Source organism: Channa argus, chromosome 20 (genome assembly GCF_033026475.1).
Source record: "Channa argus isolate prfri chromosome 20, Channa argus male v1.0, whole genome shotgun sequence".
NCBI lineage: Eukaryota > Metazoa > Chordata > Actinopteri > Anabantiformes > Channidae > Channa > Channa argus.
Genome location: NC_090216.1, coordinates 4,027,617 through 4,054,482, shown reverse-complemented (window position 1 = coordinate 4,054,482; position 26,866 = coordinate 4,027,617). Strand labels below are relative to the sequence as shown.

At 41.3% G+C, this 26,866-nt stretch overlaps 2 protein-coding genes across 51 annotated transcripts in view; one reads left to right on the top strand and one right to left on the bottom strand.

The window, feature by feature from the left end:
- The window catches only part of LOC137105903 (ankyrin-3-like), a 133,102-nt gene that overhangs the window by 45,246 nt on the left and 60,990 nt on the right, over positions 1-26,866 (top strand). For 42 of the 50 annotated variants that reach the window (XM_067488651.1, XM_067488691.1, XM_067488690.1 and 39 more), the window contains exons 2-8: positions 13,648-13,749; positions 14,550-14,648; positions 16,431-16,529; positions 19,353-19,451; positions 22,644-22,829; positions 23,828-23,851; positions 26,364-26,462. In XM_067488651.1, coding sequence (XP_067344752.1) covers positions 13,648-13,749; positions 14,550-14,648; positions 16,431-16,529; positions 19,353-19,451; positions 22,644-22,829; positions 23,828-23,851; positions 26,364-26,462 — 708 coding nt within the window. Of the gene's footprint in view, positions 1-8,592; positions 8,702-13,647; positions 13,750-14,549; positions 14,649-16,430; positions 16,530-19,352; positions 19,452-22,643; positions 22,830-23,827; positions 23,852-26,363; positions 26,463-26,866 lie in introns of those variants that run through there. The other 8 variants (XM_067488676.1, XM_067488689.1, XM_067488685.1 and 5 more) reach the window with 2 other exon arrangements.
- LOC137105912 (microfibril-associated glycoprotein 4-like) lies at positions 793-4,442 on the bottom strand. The gene is made up of 6 exons (XM_067488708.1): positions 4,314-4,442; positions 4,190-4,218; positions 3,031-3,228; positions 2,652-2,748; positions 2,244-2,411; positions 793-1,593 (listed from the first exon to the last, which is right to left on the bottom strand). The coding sequence occupies exons 2-6, from the start codon at positions 4,190-4,192 to the stop codon at positions 1,343-1,345; spliced, it is 717 nt and encodes a 238-aa protein (XP_067344809.1). The 5' UTR covers positions 4,193-4,218; positions 4,314-4,442; the 3' UTR covers positions 793-1,342.

Sequence of the window (26,866 nt, the reverse complement as noted above, 5' to 3'; positions counted from 1 at the left end):
TTTTGCAGTGTAGTACAGTCAAATCAAACTTCAGTTTTTGAACCTGACAGGATTGATGTCGGCCTTTGGGTGTATCTATCTGATTCCATGTTTCTCCTGTGGGCTGCCCCGTGTGTCTAGCAGCTTATCAGTCACTGCACACACACACATGGATGCACGGACAGCATTACATCAGCATAGTGCCTGTCATGCAGCAGCAGCAGAGCATCGTCATGTGCTGTCGTCCAATAAGGAGAGAGTGGAGCAGATCTGCTAGCCAATTGCACGGAGAGCTAATGAGGGACAGCAGCAGCTGACAATGGGAAATAGTTGAAAGGAGGGCTTCCTGATGCAGAGTGCACATGTCGAATGTCCGGACTTTAGACGTGTTAAAAATAGACAAAATATTTAGATATTTTCATTCTATGAGAGTAAACTGCAAAGAAACACAATTCACTGTTTTTAGCCTCCATCAGTCAACACACAGTGCAGCTTCTAAGTGCTCCTGTGGGTGGTGCAGTACCACTTAGTGACCAATAGGGACGGACAGAGGACCTGGAAATTGATGAGCCGGCAAACTGTGTTTTGTCTGTGTGTGCACAGAACATGTGAGTGACTTTTGTTCGTACTTGACAGAAATGTAAGCAGCCTCTATTTTTCTCATTTTTACCATTACAGCCATATTTTTATGCAAAAATGTTTATTCTTTCGTTCTAACATTGAATAGCTCAAGAATTTAGAATATCATTCTTAACATGTCCTCAATGGGCAGATGAATTGATAATCAAAAGAATTGTTGTTGCAGCCAACAGATTTGGATTTGAGTATTTTATTAACCGTTATCAAGATATTCAATATATATATACACATACACATATAATGTTCCCAAAATGTAAACACACGGGTTTAAACTGAATTGATTGATTGATGCATTTTATATTATAACTCTCCTTTAGTATCTTTAGTATCATCATACTCTTTCCCATAAGAACTGTCAACCAAGTCCTGATGCAGTTGAGTCACTAAATACCAACAATAAAGAAGTTTACTAGTATAATCTGATGACCTGCATGGGTTAATCTGAACATCAGAGACCATAACATCAATATGATCATTAGTGCCTTTAGTGGTTAGTATTTACAGCTGTAGGTTATTTTTCACCCGAGTTTTCACCCGATCTTCTCGTATTTCTATAATTTCTATATTTCTATAAATTAGTCTTCAGCCAAAATAAATGAATACAAAAGGGTATGAGTGTCCAAAAGGATTCTGCTCAGGTCTGAGTGTGCACACCAGTAATTCTTCTTTGTGTTGCACAGGTTTAGCAAATCCGAGCACGACGACTCTTGGCCCAGTTCCATTTTTATGCGGCAACGGGTCGGATCTTCATGATCATGGTTTTAAGGGAATATTCGAGCCCTCTGAAGGCGTTCCACTGTACACCAGCTGCCCGGGGGGAAGGTCCCCAGGTATAGATGCCATTTGGGTTAGCGCCAAAGCACGCTGCATACCAGAAGGCTCCATAGGTCAGCCGGGCACAGTTGTCACTGTGTGTGTCCTGATCTTTGTCAGTGGTGGTAAATTTCTGTCCATTGTGAATACTGAGGGAGTCTCCTAACAGAGGAAAACACTGATCAACACACATTACACAATTGCTGACAAACAGCAGCAGCGCTAGTGAGGTCAAGGGAAACATATGTTTAAAACAATCCGCATATAAACCACAAATCTGTTTCCCCATGAAACGACCCCACAGGTCTTTTGTGCAAGCAGGTTATTACATTTTAATCAGCTATAGATAAAGCGGTTATTTCAGCAAATGCTCCAAAATGACATTTATTCAGGGATTTTTGGGCCCATAGAGCATGTGCACTACTGGCCTCCTGCGCTTGCAGCTCCACATAAATAAATAAAGTTAAATAATCCTAATAAAGGATTAAAGTTAAGGACTGAAGGAACACAGTTAAATAATCCTATGGTTTTCTTGTTCTGATAATAGAAAGAGTCAAGTCTCGGGTGTTTGTGAACGGCTGCCCTGCCTTTATAGTGTGTATTGGTGTAACAAAGCTTCCTTAAGGCTCCTGTTTGGGCAGCGCGCTTGCTCTAAACAACATGCAGGGCTGTTCTCTTCATGTGCCCAGTTAGAGAAGAATGACCTGTTTTGCCACATTATTGTGATTTTTAACTCCAAGATGTGCACGCAGACCACTGATGATGTCTGTCAGATCACCTGAGAGGTCATCATATGATGAAATGGTTCCTACCTGCTGCCCCTCTGGTAAAACCTCCCAGGCTCAGCTTGTATCCCTCAGACTCTGGACCAACAGAGAAGGAAGAGTACTGGGCATAGACCTTCTGGCCCTCAAAGTCTTCCATGTCCACCCGCAGCTCGTAGGTCTTGGCCTGTGTTATTAGGTGCATGTTCTCCAGGCCTGAAAGATAAAAAAGATGTGAGCGCCAGAGATGAACTGGTTTGAATCAAGCAAACTGTATTGAGTGTATGTTGGCACTGAGGGGCCTGTTCAAAACACCGAGCACATTTCCTGTTTGTGGATTTGGATATACATTATGTCCAGCCTCTTAATTGAGAATTTCTTGATTTTTCTTTAGTTTTCTACTATGTTTTAGGTTTTTCACTATTAATTGAACAAAATTTAATTGTCCGCTTGTACCCAGCCAGTATTCTCCTGCACTGCTGCCAAATCCAGCTTTGTAGTGTTCCCACTTCATGAAAAAGTTCACTGTGCCATCTTGTCGTCTCTGAATGATCTGTTTGAAGATAGAAGTTCAACAAAAAAGATCAAGACAATAAAAAGGAAATGTTGGGGAAAAGACAGCTGAAAGGTTCAGCAAGGATTTTACAATGGAGCACATTTCCTGTTTTGACTGTTTCCAGAAGCTCTGGTGAACTGCACCAAAGGAAACCAGCTGCTCTTCCAGTTAAAGCAGCAGATATTTAACCTTGGGAGTTGGTGAAGCCAATAGACTTGGATCAGAAGAACTGATAATAAGGCCAGAGGTTTGAATAACGAGGCATTCTTCCCTCCTCACCGTCCACTTTTCTGCAGTATCGTCTGTGTTGTCCTTGCTCATGTCACAATAAACCTGCACACGAGAGGTGGGCCCTGCTGGGTAGATGGTGTACACTCCGTCCAGGCCTGAGCCACCGCTGTAGATATCACTGCAGTCTATGGGCAGAGGGGACTGATAAGTTGCCATTGGCAGCAGCACTGCTAGCACAACTCTGAGCTGCAACAAAGAAAAACCGAACGTTAGCATCCTCTTTTAATTCTAAGGTAAAATTCGTCTAATCCTAGCAGGTCTCATAGTATAAGGCAAAGAAAACCTCAGACCGACACCAGCATATAAATGTTTTCACTGTGACGTTATTTGACGAAGATGAAGCCAAACACAAATAACGTGGGTAATATTAATTTCCCCCCCATGATTCAGTTTCTTTTAGATCCAACCTTAGCAGCAATAACTTGAAGTAATCATTTCCTGCATGACTTCCAGTCTCGTGTCAGTGTGGGGGAATTCTGACCCGTTCCTCTTCACAACGTTTCTTCAGTTCATGATAATATCGGGCGTTACTTATGCACAGGTGTCCCATCACATCACAGGTTTTCAGTTGGGTTGATTTCTGGTGTGCTTCAGATCATTGCTCTGTTGCATGACCCAAGTGGGAGCAAGCATTAGCTGTCACACATTTGCTTCCAAAGTATCCATGTCCCGAGGCTGCAAAACGAGCTTAAATCATCTGGTCTGAATCCTACTTCAGACCAGCAAACTGCCAAAACACCTGATTTTATAGATGTCTGCAGACCTGTTGATGAGCAGCTGATCAAGGGCTGATGATTAGTGGTTCACTTTCAGGTGCCTCGTAGCCAAATGTCCTAAGTGTCCTCAGACAAGACACCGAAACCCCCTTAGCACCACCATCATCTAATTGCAGCTGTCGTAAAGCAATTTCCTGATGGGGATCACTAAAGTGGTTAAAATGACATTTGTTCTTAATGTTGGTGTAATGGTACTGAAAGACCAGAACTACACCAGCTGTAGTTAGGGTCGTCTTGCCTTGGCTCATTTTCAGTTTGAAGCCTGATGATTAATTTCACAATTTATGAGTTAGAAATTGTTATAGTTGGTGATAATTTCACCACAATATTCAGGAAAATCTGAGGAGTGTTTGTGTAGTTCCAGTACTTACCATCCTTCTTTATCAGCTGCAGTGATTTTCTAAAAGAAGGCAGTGAAGAAACAAGCATTAAACAGTTTCTATGAGCTTTAACTTTTAGTTTTCAAAAGCATCATGCACATGCACATGAACTTACCGGAAAGAATTGAATTCAACCCAGGATATGTTTCCAAGACAAATAGTTCCTTTTATATTAACGCTTCTCTGCCTGTTGCAACATCGAGTATTTTCCCTCATGCAATGAGTAACGTAGTGTTGATTTTCTCCCTCTGTCTCAGCAGTTAGTACATCAAGTACTTTCCAACCATTGTAGTAATATTTAACCAGAGCTTCGTTAGTGTCTGTCAGTGTCTTCTGCAACTGTTTTTATGAGTTACTCTGCAGAAATGGGTGAAAGATGCTTTTTATAATTTTATTTTCAATTTTGTATTACATTAGTATCATGTATATACATTTATACACTTAAGAGGAAAATGCAAATTGGGGGGGAAAAAAAGGAAAAATACAGAACTTAAAGGTAAAGAGAGAAAAAGACACCGGATGCCATTTATGGAAAATTACTTACTTGAGTTTTCTTTTATGTATTATTAGTATCTCTTAGCCAACCAAATCAATATTGTTGTTGTATTGAGACAATAACACTGCAACTTAAGTACATACTCAAATGTGTACCAGTACAAACTGTACTTTATATCTGTATACTGTAATATGTTTCCTGGCTCTTTGTTTAATGTGTGTCTTTGTCATTGAGTGAAAAATAAATATTTAATGCAGCAAACCGAGACTGGTGCTGTGGTATTAATGTTATTAGAATAGAGTTAACCTCTGAAATGTGCTTCAAAAGCATAAATACAAACTACAACAAATTCTAAAATGATTTTTTTGTAAAAGCACGGTATATTCATTATTTTTCATTAATTTAACGTTGGGTGTGAAGCAGAGCAGAGATGACAATAACTTGTTTGATTCTGACACTCACTTACGTCCTACGTCTTGTGAATTAATCAACTAATAATTTCTGATCAAAATATAATATTGACAACAAAAGTATTACAAATGCAGCAAATAAAACTGAATAAATATGTATAGGTTTGTGATTTAAATTTTGCTGATATTATCCGCTGATATCGTCACTATAGCTGGATACAGTATGTTGTTCCAGTCAAAGAAGGGGCATCAACCCACAATACTCGGCCAACTGGGTCAGGACCAACCCTGCTTGAGACTCTTAGTCTTGTCAAGCTCTCAAATATCTTCTCAAAAATCCAATATCAGTCCCGTATACTCCTCTGTGTCATTTCTCTGAATATCAGTATGACACAACTTATTTGCCCGTGCAGTATAGTACAGTCAAATCCAACTTCAGTTTTTGGCACAAATGAACCTGACAGGATTGATGTCGGCCTTTGGGGTTTTTTTTTATCTGATTCCATGTTTCTCCTGTGGGCTGCCCCGTGTGTCTAGCAGCTTATCAGTCACTGCACACACACATATGGATGCACGGACAGCATTACATCAGCATAGTGCCTGTCATGCAGCAGCAGCAGAGCATCGTCATGTGCTGTCGTCCAATAAGGAGAGAGTGGAGCAGATCTGCTAGCCAATTGCACGGAGAGCTAATGAGGGACAGCAGCAGCTGACAATGGGAAATAGTTGAAAGGAGGGCTTCCTGATGCAGAGTGCACATGTCGAATGTCCGGACTTCAAACATCTTAAACTGGATATATTTTTTTTCTATTTTAAGACTCAAAATCTATAAAAAATACCAATAGTTTTGGAGTCTCTAACATTTAACTGCAATGAAACAAGAGGAGAGAAACAGGACCTGAAGAGTTTGTACATTGTGTTTTTATCCTCCTCCATCTACTGTATATCTGAAGTGTTGTCAGACTGCAGTAGTGAAGCAGCCAATCAGACCACAGCACTGAGCAGCCAGTCAGAAACACAGGAGAACAAACACATTCACCACAGAAACACACACAGGTTTATCCGCCTTTTGTCTGCACATGGATTTCATCATATAGATACTAACAAGTGATGTGGTCCTTTTTGTAAGACATGCACATGTTCGTACTAACAATCCTCCTTACAGACAATTTCTATTGGTTATTCAATGTTGGCAAATGCTTCTGTGCTTCTGTGGCTGGTGTAGTATTAATTACTGACCAATAGGGACTGACACAGGACCTGGTCATTGATGACCAGATGAACTGCCAGCTGTGTGTGTGTGTATTTGTAACTGTATTATTCTTCAGTAAAGCTCTGTAGATTAAATATTTTAATATTTCAGACAATGACAGGACCTCTGTCACTATAATTTGACTATAATGAATATAAGTTGATTTACTCACGTAGGTTAATCCAGATTTTTGTGTTTGTATTTTTAACCCCAGAGCCACCATCCATCACACAACATCCAAAAAACTCAATGCACAGCTGCACATTTACTGCAGTTACCATGACAACCCCAATCCGGCTCCCCGTCCTTCACATGCAGTAAACACTGTCCTTCTACAGAAGCCTGTATGTTTATCAGGCCGCTTGTTTGAAAAGTTTTCAGCTGGTTGTGACCTCACCTCTGATAGATTGTTCAGTTGCTTGTTTCTAGTTCTTAAATGCGTGATGTTACGCTCTTTTGGTCCATGAGGATTGAAGAACTTTATTGTCATTATGCAAGCACAAACAAAGCTGGAAGGAAATTTAGAAAAATCAGTTAAAACAACATTTGAATATCCGCAAACATCTTCAAAAGGCATTAGAAAACAACTCACTGGTGTTTACAATAATTCCGTCTGTGTCAGTCTGGCCGCCCAGTGCAGACGGAAGCAGCATCTAAGTCCATGTTAGAGGCAACAGGATGACTCATCTGCTGCATGAGTACACAGATGTACAGTAAGTAGGTTATGCAGTAGTGAGTAGGAGATGCACATTTTCTGCGTTACATGATTTCTTGGAGTAAACACAATCCATAATTTGTCTTTAATGTGTAAGAAATGGATGCCCAAAGTGATTTCTTCGGATATCTTTTGTTCTAAAACAAGTGTTTTTGTTAAATTATTAAAAAAATACATATTTTTCCATTGATTAATAGACTAGTCATTGTTTTACTACTTTGGTTGTATATGAAGGTGTGTTTGGATCAGTCCATTCGTTGGTCACTTGGAGGCAGCTGAACAGCTTTGGGCAGCTTCTCGCTGACTCGCAGCTCTCATCATTTAGCTCATCTTTCAGACCATCTGCCTGATTGTTCTCTAACAACCAGTGCTGCCTGTCCCTGTGATACCTGAGTAACGATCTAAATCCTGCTAATCTGTCTGCGTGAAGCCTCATCCGTGTTTGCGGGCGTTTGTGTCTGTCTGCATAAGGCCGGCTTGTTTCACTGGCTCGCTGCGTCTACTGTGCGGGAAGAACCTAGATGAGAATGGGTTGAGATTAGCGGCAGATTTTACCATATGCTGCATACAGTCTGTTTAAGGAGGCCGTTCTGGTGGGAGATTATTTTAGCTGCAGCATGCAACCACCTGCCCAACTCAATGGAAGATGGAAACCGATGTGGTAAGCCACAGAGATGAATGAATGGGGGGGGGGAAGATCATTTTTAAGAACATTGAATTGGCATTTTTTCAAGTGTCAGAAGATATGATCATATAAAACAGAGACGAAGCAGCAAATCCTTACAGTAATAAATGTTTGACATTTTAGCTAAATCGTTACTTTGGAGAATGAATCGTTTTACCACAGTTGTTGTTGATTTTAAGTTGATTGATTGGTAAAGTCATTGTTTCTGGTCTAAATACCTCTGTATAAAATACTTCTTGATGTGTGTTATTAGTGAGTAAAAGTGCAGTTTAAGTATAAGTGAGTCAAAAAAAATCCATTAGGTTAAATAGACCTTTTTTTAAAAATTTGAATTCAGCACAAATAACTGAACTAACTGAACTTTGTCCCACGTTTTCAGAGAATGTTAAAAGAATCATTGAATGCACCTGTAAATCAAACCAAACAAACCTTTTACATTGGTGGATTATGAGTGTACACACACACACACACACACACACACACACACACACACACACACACACACACACACACACACACACACACACACACACACACACACACACACACACAGCAATGCATTGTCGTCTGATCCCATGTCATTCCCGTGTGAGTTACTCTGAGATTAGCGCCGGAACTCCTCTGCCCCCCACCCTCCCCCCCGGGGCTCTGGACTTTCTCACTGCAAGTCAGGTATTTTTAGCTGTGACATAATGGCCCCTATCTCTCTCTCTCTCTCTCTTACTCAGTCAAACTCTGTCTCTGTCTTTCTCTCACCCTCTACCTCTCTCTCTCCCCCTCCCTCTCTGTCCCTCCCCCTTTTCTCTCTTGCCCTGATCCCTCTCTCCCTACTGTAGCTTCCAGGCTAGGGCTAGCTGCCACAGTAATTGGGTGCTCAGGTTTCCTACTTTCAGCTGCAGGCTGAGAAACATGGCAGTGGAGGAGGCAGCAGACTGTTTGGCAGAAGTAAGTCTTTATTGTAGAGTCGTGGACTGAAAACAGACTCTAATCCCATCTCTCCTGCTACATTACATCAGTGCTAACAAGATCTGGGGAGTTAATAGCCAGTAGGATTCAGTCAGGTTGTGGCGGTTACCGGTCCAGAGATGGGACATTGTGGAACTAGGTGGGACGATGCAGGCTGTGGGGTCTTTGATGGGACAGGTCGCAGTGGCAACACTGCTGCACCCCTCAGCTGCAGTGTCCATCAATGTGTGTGTGTGTGTGTGTGTGTTTGTATGCACTTTAACTGCTTCACTGTGATTATACATTAATGAGTTTGTGCTGATTGTGGAGCTATGAGCATCTGGATGCATTGTTGTGTGGATAGAGTCTTTATGTTGCAGCACGATGTGAGAGGAAGCACCTGACCTTGGACAGTGGCGCATGCTCTGTATGTTTGTGGAAGAGAGAAAGAAATAAGACATATTGCTGCTCACATCCTCTTAATGGTATGCAAAGGTGGTTCCTGATGAGCCTTAATAGAAAAAGAAGGAAAAACTCTCTTAACCTGGTCATATGTGATACACAATGATACACAGTATGCAAGTACATTAGCATGCAGGACAAGTCTCCTTTGCTCTTAATAGGAGAAAGTAGTGGTAGATAAATGAGTTTCAACTCAGGTATGAGCTGGAATTTTCCTTAAATTGGATAATGAATAATGAAGAATAGTGTGAAAAAGTCTTCAAAAAATTCTGAATTAGTAAATATTACTAATATAGATAAGAGAGCTGGTGGTGTGTGTGTGTGTGTGTGTGTGTGTGTGTGTGTGTGTGTGTGTGTGTGTGTGTGTGTGTGTGTGTGATGTGTATCTCTCTCGTCCCTTGGCAGCGTTGTGGGTTGCAGGGACCAGCACCCATGTTGGAGTGTGTGCAGCTGTGCGAGCGGCTGAAGCATTCTTTGCATAACTTTCAGGGATAAATAAAGTTACACTGGCGTGACACTGCTGAATAAACTGCCGCTATGCTGTTACCTTACACTTCACACTTTGGCTTGTGTTAGAAGTGTCAGTCTGCAGAATCAATGGGATCTGGGTTCATTTTGTAACAAACGTTAACTGCTACCCCCCCAAAAAAGGGTCCATTCACACAAATCAATGAGATGTTTGAACATCTCGTTGATCCTTCGTACATCATGTAGATGCAGGAAAAGGCACGTCAGGACTTAAATCTTCTTCAGGACCTCCACTGTTTTTGTTGTCAGGCAACCAAAATGATGGACCGTGTCGCTTACAACGGCAGCAAACTGCTGGCAGGTTTTACACAGTTTTTCCCCCTAAGCTGTCAAAAACTATGCCAACATAGCAGTTCGGGTTAGACACAAAGACAGGAGGGTTAGGTTTTATTAAGATGTGCGTTTGTTGACTGGACCATCCACCTTAACCTCCTCCGAGCAAACGTTTCTGTGCCTAAATACCAAGTGACTGATATGTGTGTTACATCTGTAGAATTGCCGTTGTGTGGATCACTCATTTGTAGTTTCCTACAACAAACCCTCTAAGCTGTGTTTGTGTGTGTGTGAGTGTGTGACATTTTTACTGACAGCCCCACAAGGTTTCCTGACATTTAGAGTTTCTGATTAATCAGTCAGTTGTTCCTGGCTCACGCCAACCAGTGGGGTGCAGCACCAGAGCTGGAGAAACCCGAGAGGCTTGGGAATGAATGAGAGCACGATAAGACACGAAAATAAAGTCCAGCTTGAAAGACATTTTCATTGATTCTGTGGAATGTTTTCAGTTCTGGGTGCACACGTACTGTACATACTGTACATATATACTGTACTGTTGATGTGTGCAACGTCTGCTTTCGTAAACTGGAACGTCTTTGCATCTGCAAATGCAGCCGGAAGCTTAAAGTTATGAAACATGCAAATCCAAATGCAGCAAGTTGTTTTCATTGTTGTGTTACAGCATGTGCAGGTACTGGTGTCAGATTTAACTGAGGGATACTCAGTGCTCTTTTACCAGAGTGCTTTCTAAGAAGGTCGACGCTTTGAACTGGAATTCTGGTAATGCTCTGCATTATGAGCAGCCGAGCCTGGTGCCACATTGAGTTAAAAGGTTTGGCATAGTGCCCCACATCCATTCTCAGGGATTTAAAACTTCCAGCTTGGCTTTCAAGGCCTTTTATTTATTTAAAAAAATGGCAGCAGAAAGAATTGTTTCTTTTTTATTTTAAAATCAGAATTTTATTGGGATTTTCCTTTTTCGTTTTACCAACTCTTCTGTTCCGTCCCTGTGGGAAATCACTTGACTTAATTTAGGCAAAGGTGCACGACTTTGGAAATGAGAAACATCAGAAAAACATTTTAGAGTGTTTAGAGCTACGTGTACAGGCTGAGCTCCACATTTCCCATGACACTGTTAACATTCGATTTAAGCAGGAGCTATTTACACACAATGAGGTACAGCCTCTGTTTGTACGTTGTACTTTCAACGATATGTCATCATCACATGTCAGTGTTGATGAGGTGCTACGTTTTTTTTTGTTGGGGTTGTGTAACTGTGTGATTCACCTAAGTTTACATACTGTCAAAGCTTGGGATGCAGTGATACAGGAGATAATCATTCAAGAAAACCACTTTTATGACCTCACACCTGCAAAGCAGTATGTTACAGAGTTTGTGTATAAGTGTATATTCGTATTGTGAATGATAAACAGACAGCAGAGTAAATAAACTGCAGTAATTATAGTAGCAAAAAAGGGCTTTGTAAAATAGCTTTTGTGCATTTGATGTGAGGTCCCAGCCCCTGGTCTCTGCCCGACTGAATGGATCCTGACCCCAAAAACACATTGTGTGTTTGTCGGCGTGACGATGAACTGTGATAAGATCCATTCACTGAGTGGGAAATGAGCTCAGCGTGTAGCTTTAGCCGACAGTCTGTGTAGAATAACAAAGATCACGGTGCAGTGAGCCAACACCGGCCTGCTTTAAAGCTGTTCGAGGTGATACGTCGTTGTACGTCTTAGCATTAACTTCTAGCCTGTTCACACATAAATGACTATGCAGTAACAAAGATGACACACAGCTTTTCATATTCCTCGTATTCAGTGCCCTGGGTCACACGGCAGCTTGTGGGTAAAACCAGTGATTTGTCAAGCTGTTTTTGATGACAACCAGCTTGCGGATTGAAAATATCTCAAAGTCAAACCAGCTCCATGCGACGGAGACTGATACATGTCTACTGTAGCAATATAAATGTATCAATGTGGATCGGGAGGCTGGTGGGTTTTATGCTTTGTTGCTGTTTGGTCAGTGATTTTCAGCTGCAGTCCTCCTACATGTGTGGACATGTGTGACCTAAACAACAAGTGATCATGGAGCATATAAAGGTGAAGACCTCTACGCCAGCCTGTTACTAACCCTGTCAAGATCTTTGTTTAGCTTGTGGAGGGGTGTTGTACGTTAACAGGCACGAGGAAAGTGTAGCTGGAGAGTGAGCATCAGTGTGGGCACAGTTTGTGTCCATCTACATGGGTGTGGATGACTGTAGCACTTCGCTGAAGTCGTGAAATTGGAGACATGCTCTCTGTCTGTCTGTCTGCCTTTCCTGGTTTCTTGTTGGTTTCTCTCCCCTCCAAAGTCATTCAGTTTTAGCATCCCACTCCACTGTTGATACTGTCCACACAAGCCCCCTGCAGCCTCCACCCAACTCCACACATAGATGCACACACGCGCAGCATATTTAGCCTCGGCCGTGAAATGGTGCACGGCTTTATTGTGACACGTTTCCTTGCAAATTGCTCCGTTGCTGTTGTTCCACTAAGAGAGAGAGTCTGGTGGATGATAGATGTGTGTTTGTTCCCATTAGGCTGCCTTTCAGAGAAAACACTACACAGTTCAGGGCTTTCCATGCTGATGGTCCTGCAGGATGGATAGTTTTTTTTTTTTTTTAGAAGAACATGTATGATTGTCCAAATATTTTTCAGTTTCCTTATTTTTTTACAATAGTTACAAACTATTATATTATAAGGAAAATGAGAACCAACATTATTTGGATCAAATGGCAAATTAGTCATTTAATAACTTGATGAGCAACAAAGAATTTGTGGTCTTTCTTGCCCTGCAGTTTGTCTCGCAGGCTGCACACGTGTACAATCTGCGCTAACTTGTTGGTACATACAGTATCTTTTAAGTAGTGTAGTTGACTGCATTTTTTACTATGCTCCTAATGTTCATCAATAATTGTCATCCATTTGAATCAAAAAGAAACGTACATTATCACCTTCATAAAGGGTCAGTTGCAGAACTGTTGCATTAGACTGAAGTTTCCGCTTGGTGCACTGTAGCTGCTAACTGGAAACTGAGTCTATATGTTCCTTTTCTTCCTGTCGATTTGAGCCTGAACGTGTCTTTACGTCATTCCGGGCCCTTGGTGCACTTCTTAATGCTCTGAATGTATCCACATTATCTAAAAACATAGAAACGCATAGAAAGCCTCTTTTCCAAACCGATGAAGTAGATCCCTTGGTTGTAGACTTGGATTTGGCACGCTGGTAATTCTTGGCTTTAACCAAGCAGACAGTCAAATGCAGTTCTGTAAGCTTTCAACAAATTGACCTCAGTTTTGCAGCTAATAACCTACAAGCCTAGAGGGATTTGTACAACTCATCTCTCATAGCAGGGTTTCGAAGGGAAGTTATGACACACAAATAACGTTGTGCAGAATTGCGCTGTTCTGTTCAGGAAAATAAACAGCCGACAGTAGCAGAAGCTCAGAGTAAAGAAATGTGTAATTGCTGCTTTTAAATAATTCACAACTTTTCTTTGTATATGCACAAAGCAAAAGCTTTGTCATTTTGGAATCACATATTTTTAATTATATGCTTTTACACAGCACCTGTTTTTATTTTGCCTGGTTTTAATGCACCATCACTTATTTCTCGAACCCTTCTGTTCCCCTCCTGCAGACCGATATAAATGCCTGTTATCTTCGAGCAGCTCGGGCTGGGAACCTAGAGAAAGCTTTGGACTACCTGAAGAATGGAGTGGACATCAATATTTGCAATCAGGTACGCTTTCGAACTCACTCACAGGAGTGCACTAAGGTAATATTCCAGCTGAAGTCACTCTGAAACATCAACATCTTTATGAACTTCTCAGGCAGTTCCGCAGTAGGATATGGATCAGGCCGAGTGATCGGATCAGCTGGCAAATTAGCCCAGATGTGTTTAATTTAGGCTCTAGAGGCTAAATTGGACGACTAAACTTTGCGTTTGCTTACATTGTTTGAAATCATGCTTATTCGGAGCACTTCTGGAGGATGTCTGGTTGCCCTGATTTTAGATCATTAGAAATTCGCAGCGGTTGATACCAGTTTTATTTGCTGTTGACATGTTTTGAAGTCATGCGTCTTGTCATCAAATCCCGCAAAGACACCAGAATAAACTGATGCAGGTTACACCGATCAGCCACAACACTAATGCCACGCGGTGTTTCCGCCCTCATCCACCGAAAGGCCCTTGACCCCGTCTGTGGTTGTACTGGGCAGTTTCCAAGTGTGAGTGTGTGTAACTGGATGAGATGAGGGCGCTCCTGCAAAAGTCAGGAGACCTCTCAGTGCATCTGCCCATAATAAATAATAAATGAATAAGCTGTAAGGAATTTCAGTGCAAATGGTTGAAGCACTTGCACTCAGAGAGGAACTGATTAGAACGTAAGTCTGGACACACACACACTGTGCATACTCTAACGCTCAGAGCGCTAGCCTAACACACAGATGAATGTATTATCACATAGGTAACACATGAGACTGTCCACAGGGTTTAATCAGTCATTCTGCTTCTCTTGATTTTTAACCCTCTCTCCTCAGAATGGTCTGAACGCTCTCCACCTGGCCTCGAAGGAAGGCCATGTGGAAGTGGTGGCTGAGCTCATCAAGCAGGGCGCCAATGTGGACGCAGCTACTAAGGTGTGTGCCACCCGCAAGTTACGCACACACACACAAGCACAGACGCTGGAGTTTGCTGTGTCAGCACCTTCTCAAAGTCACATTGCATAAGCAGCAGTACGGAAGATAAATGGCTGTGTGTTAGCACTTACTGATTTAGGGAAAGGAAAGAACCTGTTCGTCTAATGCATGAACGTAAATGTTTCTCGGCCGGTGTTTAAATTATGTGACAGTGACATACTCTGCACACAGTAAATGTATCCATCAAGATGAAAAATCCTTAAATTGAAAAGGTAGAGTTTGGATCTCGTGGTAATTCATCGTCCTAATTCACCTCAATTTTTAAATAACTGTTTACAAGCAGGGCCTGGTTTCCCAGACAGTGATTTAAACCTGTAAAAAATAAAGTTATACACCAACTGTACTAAACTGGTCATTTAAATTTATGATTTACATGCAGCAGACCAGTGATCAAATCTCAAAAAAAATCAAGTGATGCAGACTCAGAACATCAGCTACTCGGTGTCACAGTTTTAATGCGATTGTTTTAGATACAGAGATGCATCCAGTTAAAGAATAATTTCAAATTTGTTTTCTTTATTCATTTGATATAATTGATTTAAAAACCAACGGTAATTTCAAAGACAAATTATCTATTAAAGGACGAAAAGTTCTCATAATACACGTGTAAATTTCCACAGTAAGGGGCTGTTCATGATCTACAGTAGGATGGAAATCAGACAGAATAAAAAGATCAGGGATGTGAAATAACCTAAGTACGGGAAGTGCAAACACTTTAACACTTTAATGAATGAGTTAATTAATGAAAAACAACAGGTTAAGGGAGAGAAGCTTAACCCCTCTGCACAGCTTGTCTGTCCCGTGAAGTGGGAGTTGACATTGAACTGATTTGGAAATGGTTTGGTCACAACCCCCAATTCTGATGTGGCTAGTCCCAGGTCCAGGAAGCACTTCTTACTGACTTCACTGGGCACAAATGTGTGTTGTGCTTCAGAAATCTAGCTGGAGGTTTCTCTGTTTACAGGCCAATGAGTGGAGGTGTATGTCACAGATGACAACATGGCAACAGCTGCTTGTGGCTGTAGCTGTCACACACACAACAGGTGGATGCATTAGAGGCAACGCCGCCTCATACCAAATTTTGCTTTTCCTACTTTTGTCTCCACCGCTCAGCACAGCTTTTTGTGACTGTGCTTCGTATAACAGCACCCAACAGACCCCTGACCCTTTCCTCTTCTGCTGCACCTCCCTTTAACCTCCAACTCTGAAACAATTATCGGGTTTTACGTTGCATAGAGTGAACATGACACACAGGCGTGCTGCATACATTTTGTTTTGTTTTATGTAATGATTGAGTAAAACCAATTAACAGGAAAATATATTAAGCTAGTCTGACATTGTCTTTATGGCTTATATTTTGTTTCATTTTGGAGAATCGGCCACATTAGATAAGCCGAATCAGTGTGCAGTGTATCCACTGATGTACAGGCAGTTGTTGATGAATTACCGTGAGACTGAAGAAAACTTAATATTGTGGTGATTTTTCAGTCACGTTCTGCAGTTACAGCGCTAACAGACCTTTAATAATCTACACACTTTTGTTCACAAAGTATATCAGAAATAACAATAGGTGTAAAACATGTTTTAAGTTTTCACTGGCTTGTGGCATTTTAAAGTATTCACAAATTGTTGATAGCGTCAGAAATACGCAAAACATTTTCCTCGTGTAAAACCTCCTTGTCAGCCCCCCCATGCACCGAAAAACAACTTTTTCTCTTTCAGAAAGGAAACACCGCCCTCCACATAGCTTCTCTCGCCGGTCAGGCAGAGGTCGTGAAGGAGCTCGTCACTCACGGTGCCAACATCAATGCACAGTCTCAGGTAAGACGCACACACGCGCACACACACACACACACACACAAATAGTAGTATCTGTGTGTAGCAATAGTATTTTTAAGGACTACTCACATTCACATAATTATGGATGTCCCGTTGCCTTCTGTGTATATGATAAACGTTTCCAATACTGTGCCCGACACCACATTCTCCTCCACAGGTAGGTGGAGGTGGAATGTGTTGGAAAATGTTTGTGTAAACTGATGTGAACAAAACGTATTGTAAAATGCATTTCTTTGCTTCTTTTTTTTTTGTGTGTGTTGGTGACGTTTTATGAAGTCATATACAAACAAAGTAAATATAAGCTATATAAGTAATTAATAATTTCTCTTTTAGTCTATGGGAACTCGCTGCTTCCAGCCACAAAATAGTCCAACATAGTTCCAGTAGTTGTTGTTTGTACTTTTTTCACCAGGATAACTTTCTCCAGTCCTTAAACCAAAGTACGCTACCTGCCGTCTCGTTAGGCTTTAACATTTACTAGAGAGGGTTTGATCTTCTCATCCTACTCTGAAAAAAGAAATGGCGAACAGTTTGCTTAGCATTACAAAGATTGTTTTAATTGCAGTGTGTGCTTGGCCATAGCTGCATTATGACCACATCACACACACACAATGTTCAACTGTAGCTTCAGATCGGCTTGTATCTACATGTTATCAGGTGTAAGATATGTGTGGAGGTGTTAGTATGTGCTCCGTGATAAGCTTCCTGCAGTGGTGTGTTCATGTACAGCTGTAGAGCTCGGGGGAAAAATGCCCCTGTGTTTCATCTTCAGCCATGGTCCTGTGATACATTGTAGAAGTCATAAACAAGCAAAAACCCTTCAAATTCACCCAAATGTTATAAAATTGATGCAACAATCATGTAAACCCAATATTACCTTAAAGCAACGCTGACATAAACAGCAGAGATTTGAATGGGATGGACTGTTACATGTATATCAGTCAAACATCAGGCCAGGTTAATTTATCTCAGTGTAATTTGTTTCAGTCTTTCAGTCCACACACAGCAGGTCAGCTCTGCATGAAAAAGTAAAACTTGTCGATCTAAGAACTGTTGACAGTTTAATGAAAACAGCGAATAAAAATGTCAAATTGCTCTCAAGCAGTTTTGAATTTCTTTTAGGATAATTTTATTGTGCTTTAACACCTGCGAAGAAATTCTACAGGTTTACATCTCAGTATGTGATTATCAGAAATTATCTTTATTTCCATAATACCCTTAATATCATACTTAATGCAAGATCATTTTTGAGGAGTTGTGCAAACAAATCCGAACAAACATATTTTTTGTGTTTTCTTCTTTTGATTTACTTTGTTTTGTTTTGTTACTTTTTTAGTATATTTTCTATAAAATAATGTGCAACATTTGCTGATTTTTGGACTAAATGGGACTGTTGATCAGGCATAAACAGTCTGAAGAGGTGGAGGGTTTTTGCATGCTGAAGTGATTTTTGGATCCTAGTGTTGCCATGTAGATGTGTTTTCCCGGTCTTGTTATAGTGTATCACATACACAGACACACACACACACACACACACAGACAGTCACACAAACATGCCCCACAGGTAGGATGTGAGTTAGAAGAGAAGGAGAAATTCTGCAGTGAGTTAGATGAAGTGATGCAGAGCATCCCCAGAGGTGAGAGAGTGGTCATTGGTGCAGATTTCAATGGACATGTAGGTGAAGGAAACAGAGGTGATGAGAATGTGATGGGCTGGTTTGGTCTTCAGGACAGGAACACAGAAGGACAGATGGTGGTAGACTTTATAAAGATGATGGAAATGGCTGTAGTGAACACTTTCTTCCAGAAGAGGCAGGAACATAGGGTGACGTACAAGAGCAGAGCCAAAAGCACTCAGGTGGAGAGGTGGCAGTAGAGTTTCTGACTAGTTTGTTTAACAAGATCTCGGAGAGTGAGAGGAAGCTGAGAACTGGAGGAGAAGTGTACTGGTGCCCATTTTTAAGAACAAGGGAGATGTGCAGAGCTGTGGCAGCTACAGAGGAATAAAGCTGTTCGGCTTAGAGACAGTGGCACTGAGGAAAAGACAGGAGCTAGAGCTGGAGGTAGCAGAGTTTAAGATGTTGAGGTTCTCTTTGGGAGAGACGAGGATGGACAGGATCAGGACTGAGGACATCAGAGGGACAGCTCATGTTAGATGTTTCTGAGATAAAGTCAGATAGGCCAGATTGAGGTGGTTTGGACATGTTCAGAGGAGAAACTGTGAATATATCAGTAGAAGGATGCTGAGGTTGGAGCTGCCAGGCAGGAGGTCTAGAGGAAGAGCAAAGAGGAGATTTATGGATGTAGTGAGAGAGGACATGAAGTTAGTTGGTGTGAGAGAAGAGGATGCAGAGCACAGGGTTAGATGGAGGCACATGATTCGCTGTGAAGACCCCTGAAAGGGAGCAGCCGAAAGGAAAAGAAGAAAAAGGTCCGACATAAACATGACACCTGAAGGCATCACTCACATCAACTGTTCAAACTTATTGCATTTTTTAACAGTTTTCTAATGTTTTTTTGTTTTTTTTCAGACAATTAATTTTTTTACACAACTCTGATTAGTTGGTAGTATTTTTAGTTGCAGTGACAAAGGTCATAATTACAACATAAGAATTCTATTATTTGTTCATAGAAGACTCAGTAGTTTGAGTGAAACTATGAGTAAAAAAAGAAAAGAACCGCACAGATCCAGTCTGTTTAGTCTCAGATTCGAGCACATGGTGGTTTAGTACTTTATAAACAGTGATGATGATGGTGATGATGATGATGATTGCAGGGCTGATTTACTGTTTTGTTGTCTTTCAGAATGGCTTCACTCCGCTGTATATGGCTGCGCAGGAGAACCACTTGGAGGTGGTGCAGTTTTTGTTGGACAACGGCTCCAGTCAAAGCATTGCAACCGAGGTAAAGACACCCGCACACACAAGCACAAACCGATAATAGGGTCCTAGGTTCGATGCCTGTTTGCACACACACTCGTGAAGCCAAAACTGCTTCTAATAGCCACCTTTCATGCCAGCCCTCATTTACCCTCCACATTATTACACTGCAGCATTATGACCGAGACAGTGTGTGATGCAAGAGGGGAATAGGCTCATTTTAGGAACAAAACGAACGTGAGGGGTAGAATTAAGCAAAAGGGTATTTGTGATATCAGATTAATCTATTGAATAAATAGTAAAAAGGGTGAAAACTCATGGATGGAGGATGTAGGAAGTGACCTTGGATGTGCTCAGCCCTGCCTACAGGGTGTCACAGCGGTCCATCATCTGCCGTAGGACTGGCAGTCCACCAGCTGCCATCCCTGCAAGATGAGTGTGTCGACACCTACTGACACCAAGCACCAAGAAACTGTTCTGGTCAGTTTGGACTTTCACCTTTTCTGACGTGTTTGGCTGAAGAAGTAAGAAGTATAAACATGTTCTTAAAAAAAAAAAAAAAAAGTATTCTTATCTATTGAAATACTTACAACATAAGCTTCAGAAAAAAATTAAAGTGGCAGTTTAGCAGCATTGTTTCTGTTTAATGAACACACAAATAAATACAATCAGAAGTTCAGCTGAAATTGCACCGTTCAAGTAAACGAGAAAACAGATCTGAGCAGTTTTCAGTAAACGTCTAGTGAAAATATTTGCAACAATTTAACCACATTTGTTTCCATTTCTTCAGAGGAAGAAGTCTGCTAACGATTCACAGTAACTAAAAGATGTTTGGAGATTGTACATATCTGCCTATAAAAAAGCAAAATGTATTGTTTTGTCTGTTAAAAGTTGACTTTTCTGACCCAGTTTCTGCCATCGTTCCAAACGATGACATCACCTGGAGGTTCCTCCAAGTGATTGTTCAGTTAGAAGTACAGAGACATTTGAATGTAGGGAAGTTAGAGGTTTGTTTAATGACATTTATTTACATGAACCAAAAGAACCGATTTAAATCTCCGTCCTTTAACATTGTTGTGGTTAAAATAACAACACAAAGGTGTTTCACGCCTGACTTACACTCCAGTCTCCTGCTTTGCGTACATGTCTGGTGTCTACGAGTAGCTGCGAGATCATGGAAGAACTGATCGAACACCTGCGTGTGTTTCCTGATGCACAACTGAAGCTGCTCCTCCGTGTGGTGTTTGAGCAGCTCTGGCCGTGACTTCTCGTTCTTCTACCTCCTCCTTTCCTCTAATCTCCTCTCGTTCCCTCCTCATCTCCCCTTTCCTCTCTTCTTCTCTCCACCCCCTCCGTCATTCCTCCTTTTGTCTGTCTCCTTCTCATCTCAATGTTCCCCTGCATTCCTCCTCCTCACAGTCTGACTCCAGCAGGAGACAGAGTGAATTATTCATGCGGGGAAACATACTGTATTATCCATGTTTGAAGCAACTCCTGGGGTTTTAATAATTCATATTAAACCATTTCAGCATAGCTGGATGCAGAAAAGATTAAAAAGATTTTACATTTTGTTTTAATCTTGTGCCTGTACTTTTCATTTCATGTACCATCATTTTGCGTAGCTTTACTTCTCAGTATAGTGTTTTAAGGCATGTTTTGGGTTGTCAAGGCGCATCAGGCTTAGCTTCCTCCGTTCTATTGTCTCGGTTTGATTTGAATGGCTGCTTTCTTTAAAGGGGTTAGTTTCTATATTTGTCTCCGTGAGACATTGTGCTGTGTCACTGCAGGTTTTTAAGCTTGAAGTCGAAGATCTGAAACTTTTTTTCATGAGTTTTTTTTTTTTTTATGTTTGCTGCTGTTGACTGTCGAGGTATTTTAGGTTGAACTTGTGTCTTCTGCTGAATCCATTATTAAGCAGAGGAAACAGTATTGTGGTGCTTTTAACTTTAGAAATCCTTAAAAAAGGCTGAAGCTATGCATGTGAATTAGTCTGTGTGCCCCAGTGTGTGGACACGTTTGTGCCTGTCTTGCAGATATGACTGATTGTGTGTTTGCTTGTTTGTGTAGACGTTCTGGCCTCACGGTTTTGATGCAGGACCTCTGAGGGAACATTCTGCTTTGATGTGTGGGTGTAATGATGCAGTCGGCAGCCTGTGTGAACACATGCGCGCACACACGTTTTCCGATGAGTAATCTTTCCTTTTCTTTGTGGATTCATGAATACAGCTGCTCGTAGCCTCTGCGGTGCCTCTCATTAATCAGATTGCCTGGTGGAGTCAATGCCGATGTCCTCACAGGTCCCACAGATGCTTGCTTTTAGGTTAGCGAGCAGTTTAGGGCTCTAAATTATTATTTTCACCAGTTATTCTGCTGATTATCATTGGGATTGCTCGACTGCCATTTAGTCTATAAAATGTGAGAAAGCATGTTCCGGATAAATTCATGTACAAGAAAGAAATGTTAAAAGCTGGCAGCAGCAAATATGTTATCGTACTAACGATTTAATCGAACAACCATTGCAGCTCTACTGCTTCTCGGCTTGTGCGCATTAGCACCTACATTTGCTTTCAGTTTGACCGTGAGCTGAAGCATCTGTACTGCAAAGCGTTAAGGGGACATACCGTAAATGACAAATAGCCTTTACTGTAGATTTGCCTGCTGCTTGTTACTTTGACACTGGCAGCTTATGTCTAGACCAGCTGTCATGGGTGTAATTGTGCAGCAGTGAGTCTAAATGCTTGAAGAATTTCATCGTTATGATTAGTAAAGTAATGTTTTGGTGAAGTTTAGGATACTGCTATTATTTATTTAATAGTTGTTGTTTTTTAATCAAAGTTCTCCTCTATGGATGGCTGACACAAATAACGGGGTGACTGTCTTTAAACAGTGAGTGTGCTGGGCTGTGTAAAACGAACCCTCCGCTGATTAACAGGCGGGCAGCAAATGCAGAAGTCTTCTTTATAAAATGGAGTCTTACACAGGAAGGCTTGATTTGATTTGCCCGCTTAAGTGTTTAAAGCACCTGCTGCCAAAAATGTGCTCGGTGAGACGACTTTTTTTATGACCACTGCAGACAGTCGTTTCAGGAGGAAATTGTACAGGCTTTGATTTGCTGTTGGTTTCCACTTAGACTAACTGGACAACGCTGTCTGTTCACCACCACCTGAAATCAACAGTACTGTCAGTGATGTCGTTTACTGTTTGTGCTGGTCCACAGGACGGTTTCACTCCTCTGGCGGTGGCGTTGCAGCAGGGCCATGACCAGGTGGTTTCCCTGCTATTGGAAAATGACACCAAGGGGAAGGTCCGTCTCCCGGCGCTGCACATTGCCGCACGGAAAGACGACACCAAGGCGGCTGCCCTCCTCCTCCAGAATGACCACAACGCTGACGTAGAGTCCAAGGTAGGCTCTGCGGCTGATAGTCATGAATACAGCTGCCATCAGGAGAACGTGATTTTGTTCTGTTTAGGATCCAGCCCACCTCATTCCAAACCCTAGGATACTTTGCATAGTAATTCCTTTAACTGAACAGGCATCAACAGGCACTTTTAACTGTCCTCACAAAACCAGAAAATCCGTAACGTAAAGTGGAGAAAGGGGCTTGAATAGCAATAACGAGCTCAGTTGGCTTTGGGGGCATGGCTCTATGTTTCCTTACGGGTTCTGTTCCCCCTCAACTAACTAATACAATAGAACCAAAAAGCCTCATAGGATGCTGAATTGTTCATCGACTGTGTTATCTGAGGCCATGTCTTCAAGTCGTCCCCCCTAGAGGCAGAAAGGCAGAGGCAGGACCACATTATCCTGGTTGAGGTCTGACACTGTTTCGAGAACGCTCAGTTTGTCCCACGTTCAGCAATAAAAGTTCTCCCAACACTATCTTGTTGGTGTCCAGCCATGAAAAAGACAAAAATAGGTGAAAATACTCCATTTGTTATCAGTGACAAAGACTTTAGAAAACCACACGTACAATTATTCACACTATAGCTCCTGAGATTAGGAATAGGAATGTAATTGTGACATTAATGGTTTTTTTAAACATATTTTTACATACATTTTTTACAAATTTTTAATGTTTATTTGAAGGATTTAGGGCAAGAAATTGTTGTTGTTGTTGTTCCTTTGTTTTTCTGTCTTTGCTAGCTGAAAAATACTAATACAGAACAAACAGACCATAAGGGAGAGTCTTGGTCCATCATCCAGTTGTGTGCACCTCTGTGTGGTCGCCTTTTAGTTTCCATTATCCCCAAGCACATTGTCACATGCCATCCGACAGCTTGGTGCAACCATGGTGTTGGTGATGCTGTTGTGTTGGTGCACTAACCGCCCCATTCTCTCCTTCTCCCTCTGTTCCCCTTTTCTGACCCTGCCACACCCTCCTTCTCCCTTATCCCTTCTAGATGATGGTGAATAGAACAACAGAGGTACTTCTCTTCTCTCCTCTTCTCCCCTGTCTCCTTTTCTCACCGCCACCCTCCTCTTCCTCTCATTGTTCACTCATGCTCACCATTGCAAAGCCTTCTGTCTGCCGGCATGGATGCTTTTGCTGCTGCTGCCGTGTGGCTGTTTTTAAAGCCTGCATCACATTTCCTTTGCTTTACGTTCATGCAGTGGCTTGCTTTATTAGGGCAGAAGTGAAATTAATAAACAGCAGAATTTCAGTTACCTTGACTGTGCCTATAGCTTTTCCAACCCACAAAGACAGCTCTCATACAAATAAGTTATCAGCATTTATTCTTCCACTGCACTGATTATTTCGGTGTATCAACAGAGTCATGTTTTTGAGTTGCCACTTTGCACTGTTGGTGTTTTCCCTCGTTCAGCCACCTATTAATTAAAAGGAAAGCTGGGATACTTCAAGAATTGTTTCTCAATAACGTGGGACTTGGAAAAACAGAAAAAAAGGACTGGACTTGCGAATGAGAAAATCCAGACGATAAAAAGTTGAAATATGGAATAAATACGTATCTTCAGTACAAAGACCGAGATCTCTCATAGAGCCAATATTCAAAGTTAATCTTTTACTGTGGAATTAGCTGCCACACAAATTTTTATTTTTTATTTTTCAAGCATTGGTTTAGAAAACGTTTGTGTTCAGTGATTTTCATTAGAAATTCTTAGTTGTAGATAAGAGTACTTTTTGATCACGCTGCCATGTGTATAAACTAGATTTAATTCCAGTTTCAATTACGTTCCAAACACGTTCCGCTGTGACGACCCCTGAAGGGACAAGCCGAGAGCCGTTGATCTTTGACCAGGTTCGCATACCTTAGCAAAAATATTGGAAACATCTGGCTTAGTCTTCATCAGTACCTCTAAGCTCACTGGTAAAACAAGTTTCATGGGAGCCAGGGTTGTGTTTTTTGGTTTTGTGGACACGAGTCGAGCTAATTATCAGCTAGCTGTCTATGCCTTTTATGCTAAGCTAAGCTAATTCCCTGGACTGTAGCTTTATATTAACTGCACAAATTCTGTGCAAAAGATTTGTATTTATTAGAAACAATAAGTAATCATATTCTATCATTTTTAAATAATCTAAAGTGGCATAAATCGATCTTCACCTTATAGGTTTTTGTCATTTATTAAATGTACAAGAATTCCTGTCTCTGCATCGTGACTTGGTTTTATGGGCCGTTAACATGTGAGACGGCAAACGCGATGCAGCCTGTTGTTGCAGAACATTTCATACTAAACAGAACATCTAAGATTTGTGACGTCCATCAAGGAGAAAAAGGTGCTTGTTTTGTTCTTCATGGCGCTGCTTGGGTGATGGCTCGTCTTGTATTCTATTACAAGAATTCCAGTATAGGAAATAATGTCAGTGTTTTTGTGAATAGTTCATATATTAAGTTATATTAAAGTTTGCTGTGAATGTGTCCATACCTGTCTGTCAAAGATGTAGAAACTGAGACGGTCAGTAAGAGGAGAAACTGCTAGTTGATTTCATGTAACTGCATTTTAAATAAAACGTTACCTGGAATTAAAATCCAGCTAATTACTGTCACTCGGTCGCACAACTTCAGCTTTTAGATAAACAGCTGCTCGGTTTTATTCTGGATTACATAGCACGTTAGGTAGCATATTAAAATGGCCCTTTTTTTTCTTAAAAACGTTATATTGTCCATGATTGTCTGAATTGCATGTTTCAGATGTTTTCAACGCCTTTTCAGCCGAACCGTGGCTGCATGAATATCTGGGCTGATGATTTACAGCGGTGCCTTCGAGCTCCAACAGACTTCAACTAATGCAGATGCACGCTCACCTGCATGTCCTGTTTAGAAATGTTTTTCCTGTCAGATGAAGGCATTTAACAGAAAAGTCCAATTTTTAGGAAGTGAGACAAAACCTTAATCACGTGTATACGTTTCTCAGATTAAGCTGTGCATGGTTTTCATTGGACAAGAACTAAGTTGGTTTGTGAAGATTTAGATTTTCTAAACTCATCCTTACATTAAAAAAAACTGCTCAGTTTATTGGCTACACCTACAGAATGTGTGCAGTCTAATACACTGATCTACCATGATATCTACCTTTACAAAAATTAATAAATGTTTAGTCTTGATTGACAAAGAGCTGTTCATTCAAAAATATATCATGTTATAAATGTGTTTCTAATTGTTTCTAAAACCAGATGTTGCTGGAGCTGTTGTGCTGGACTGCATCAGATTGGACAGGTGTACCTAATAAAGTGGCCACAGAGAGAGCGTATTTTATGATGAAGCGTCAAAGCGAGCGCTCCTTTTCTTTGCATGTTCGATTTCTGCTCAGCTCTATGCTGCTGTCAGCCTGCTTCAGGCCGCCCGCTATTCTGTGTACAGTAAAGTCCCATCATGCTTTGCTAGCAGCTCGTGATGAGACAGCCGTGGCTCCTTTTTCTTTCCATTCACCTGATTCTATTTCATGCTCGTTGTCCGTGTGTCTCTTGCCCCTTTTCAGAGTGGTTTCACTCCTCTCCATATTGCGGCTCATTACGGCAACATCAACGTAGCAACACTGCTGCTCAACAGAGGGGCAGCTGTGGACTTCAAGGCAAGGGTAGGTACCACGCCGACAGACGCACTCTGACTCCTTGGACTGACATTCGGGGATGGGCTGCTGGAATCCGTGTTTGTGTGTGTGCCTGTAGCAGGAATCCAATGCTGGCGTGGTGAAATTGCACAGTTGTGCTTGTCACTCTGCTCGAGGACACACACAACGCGTCTGTGTGCTGTATAAGCCTATAGATAGGAAATTGGTTGAGGAGACGTCAAAGTATAGATAAATGTTTTTCAATATCTTTAGCAAATGGTGTAAAAACTGGAAATACTTTCCAATATTTGTCTAGTTTGATGGAACATTTGGAATAATATTTAGCCATCTATATTTAGGTTTCCCACAAGTATTCAGTGTTTAATAACTTCTCCTAATGGGGATGTGGGCAAAACTGTTCCTATGCATCC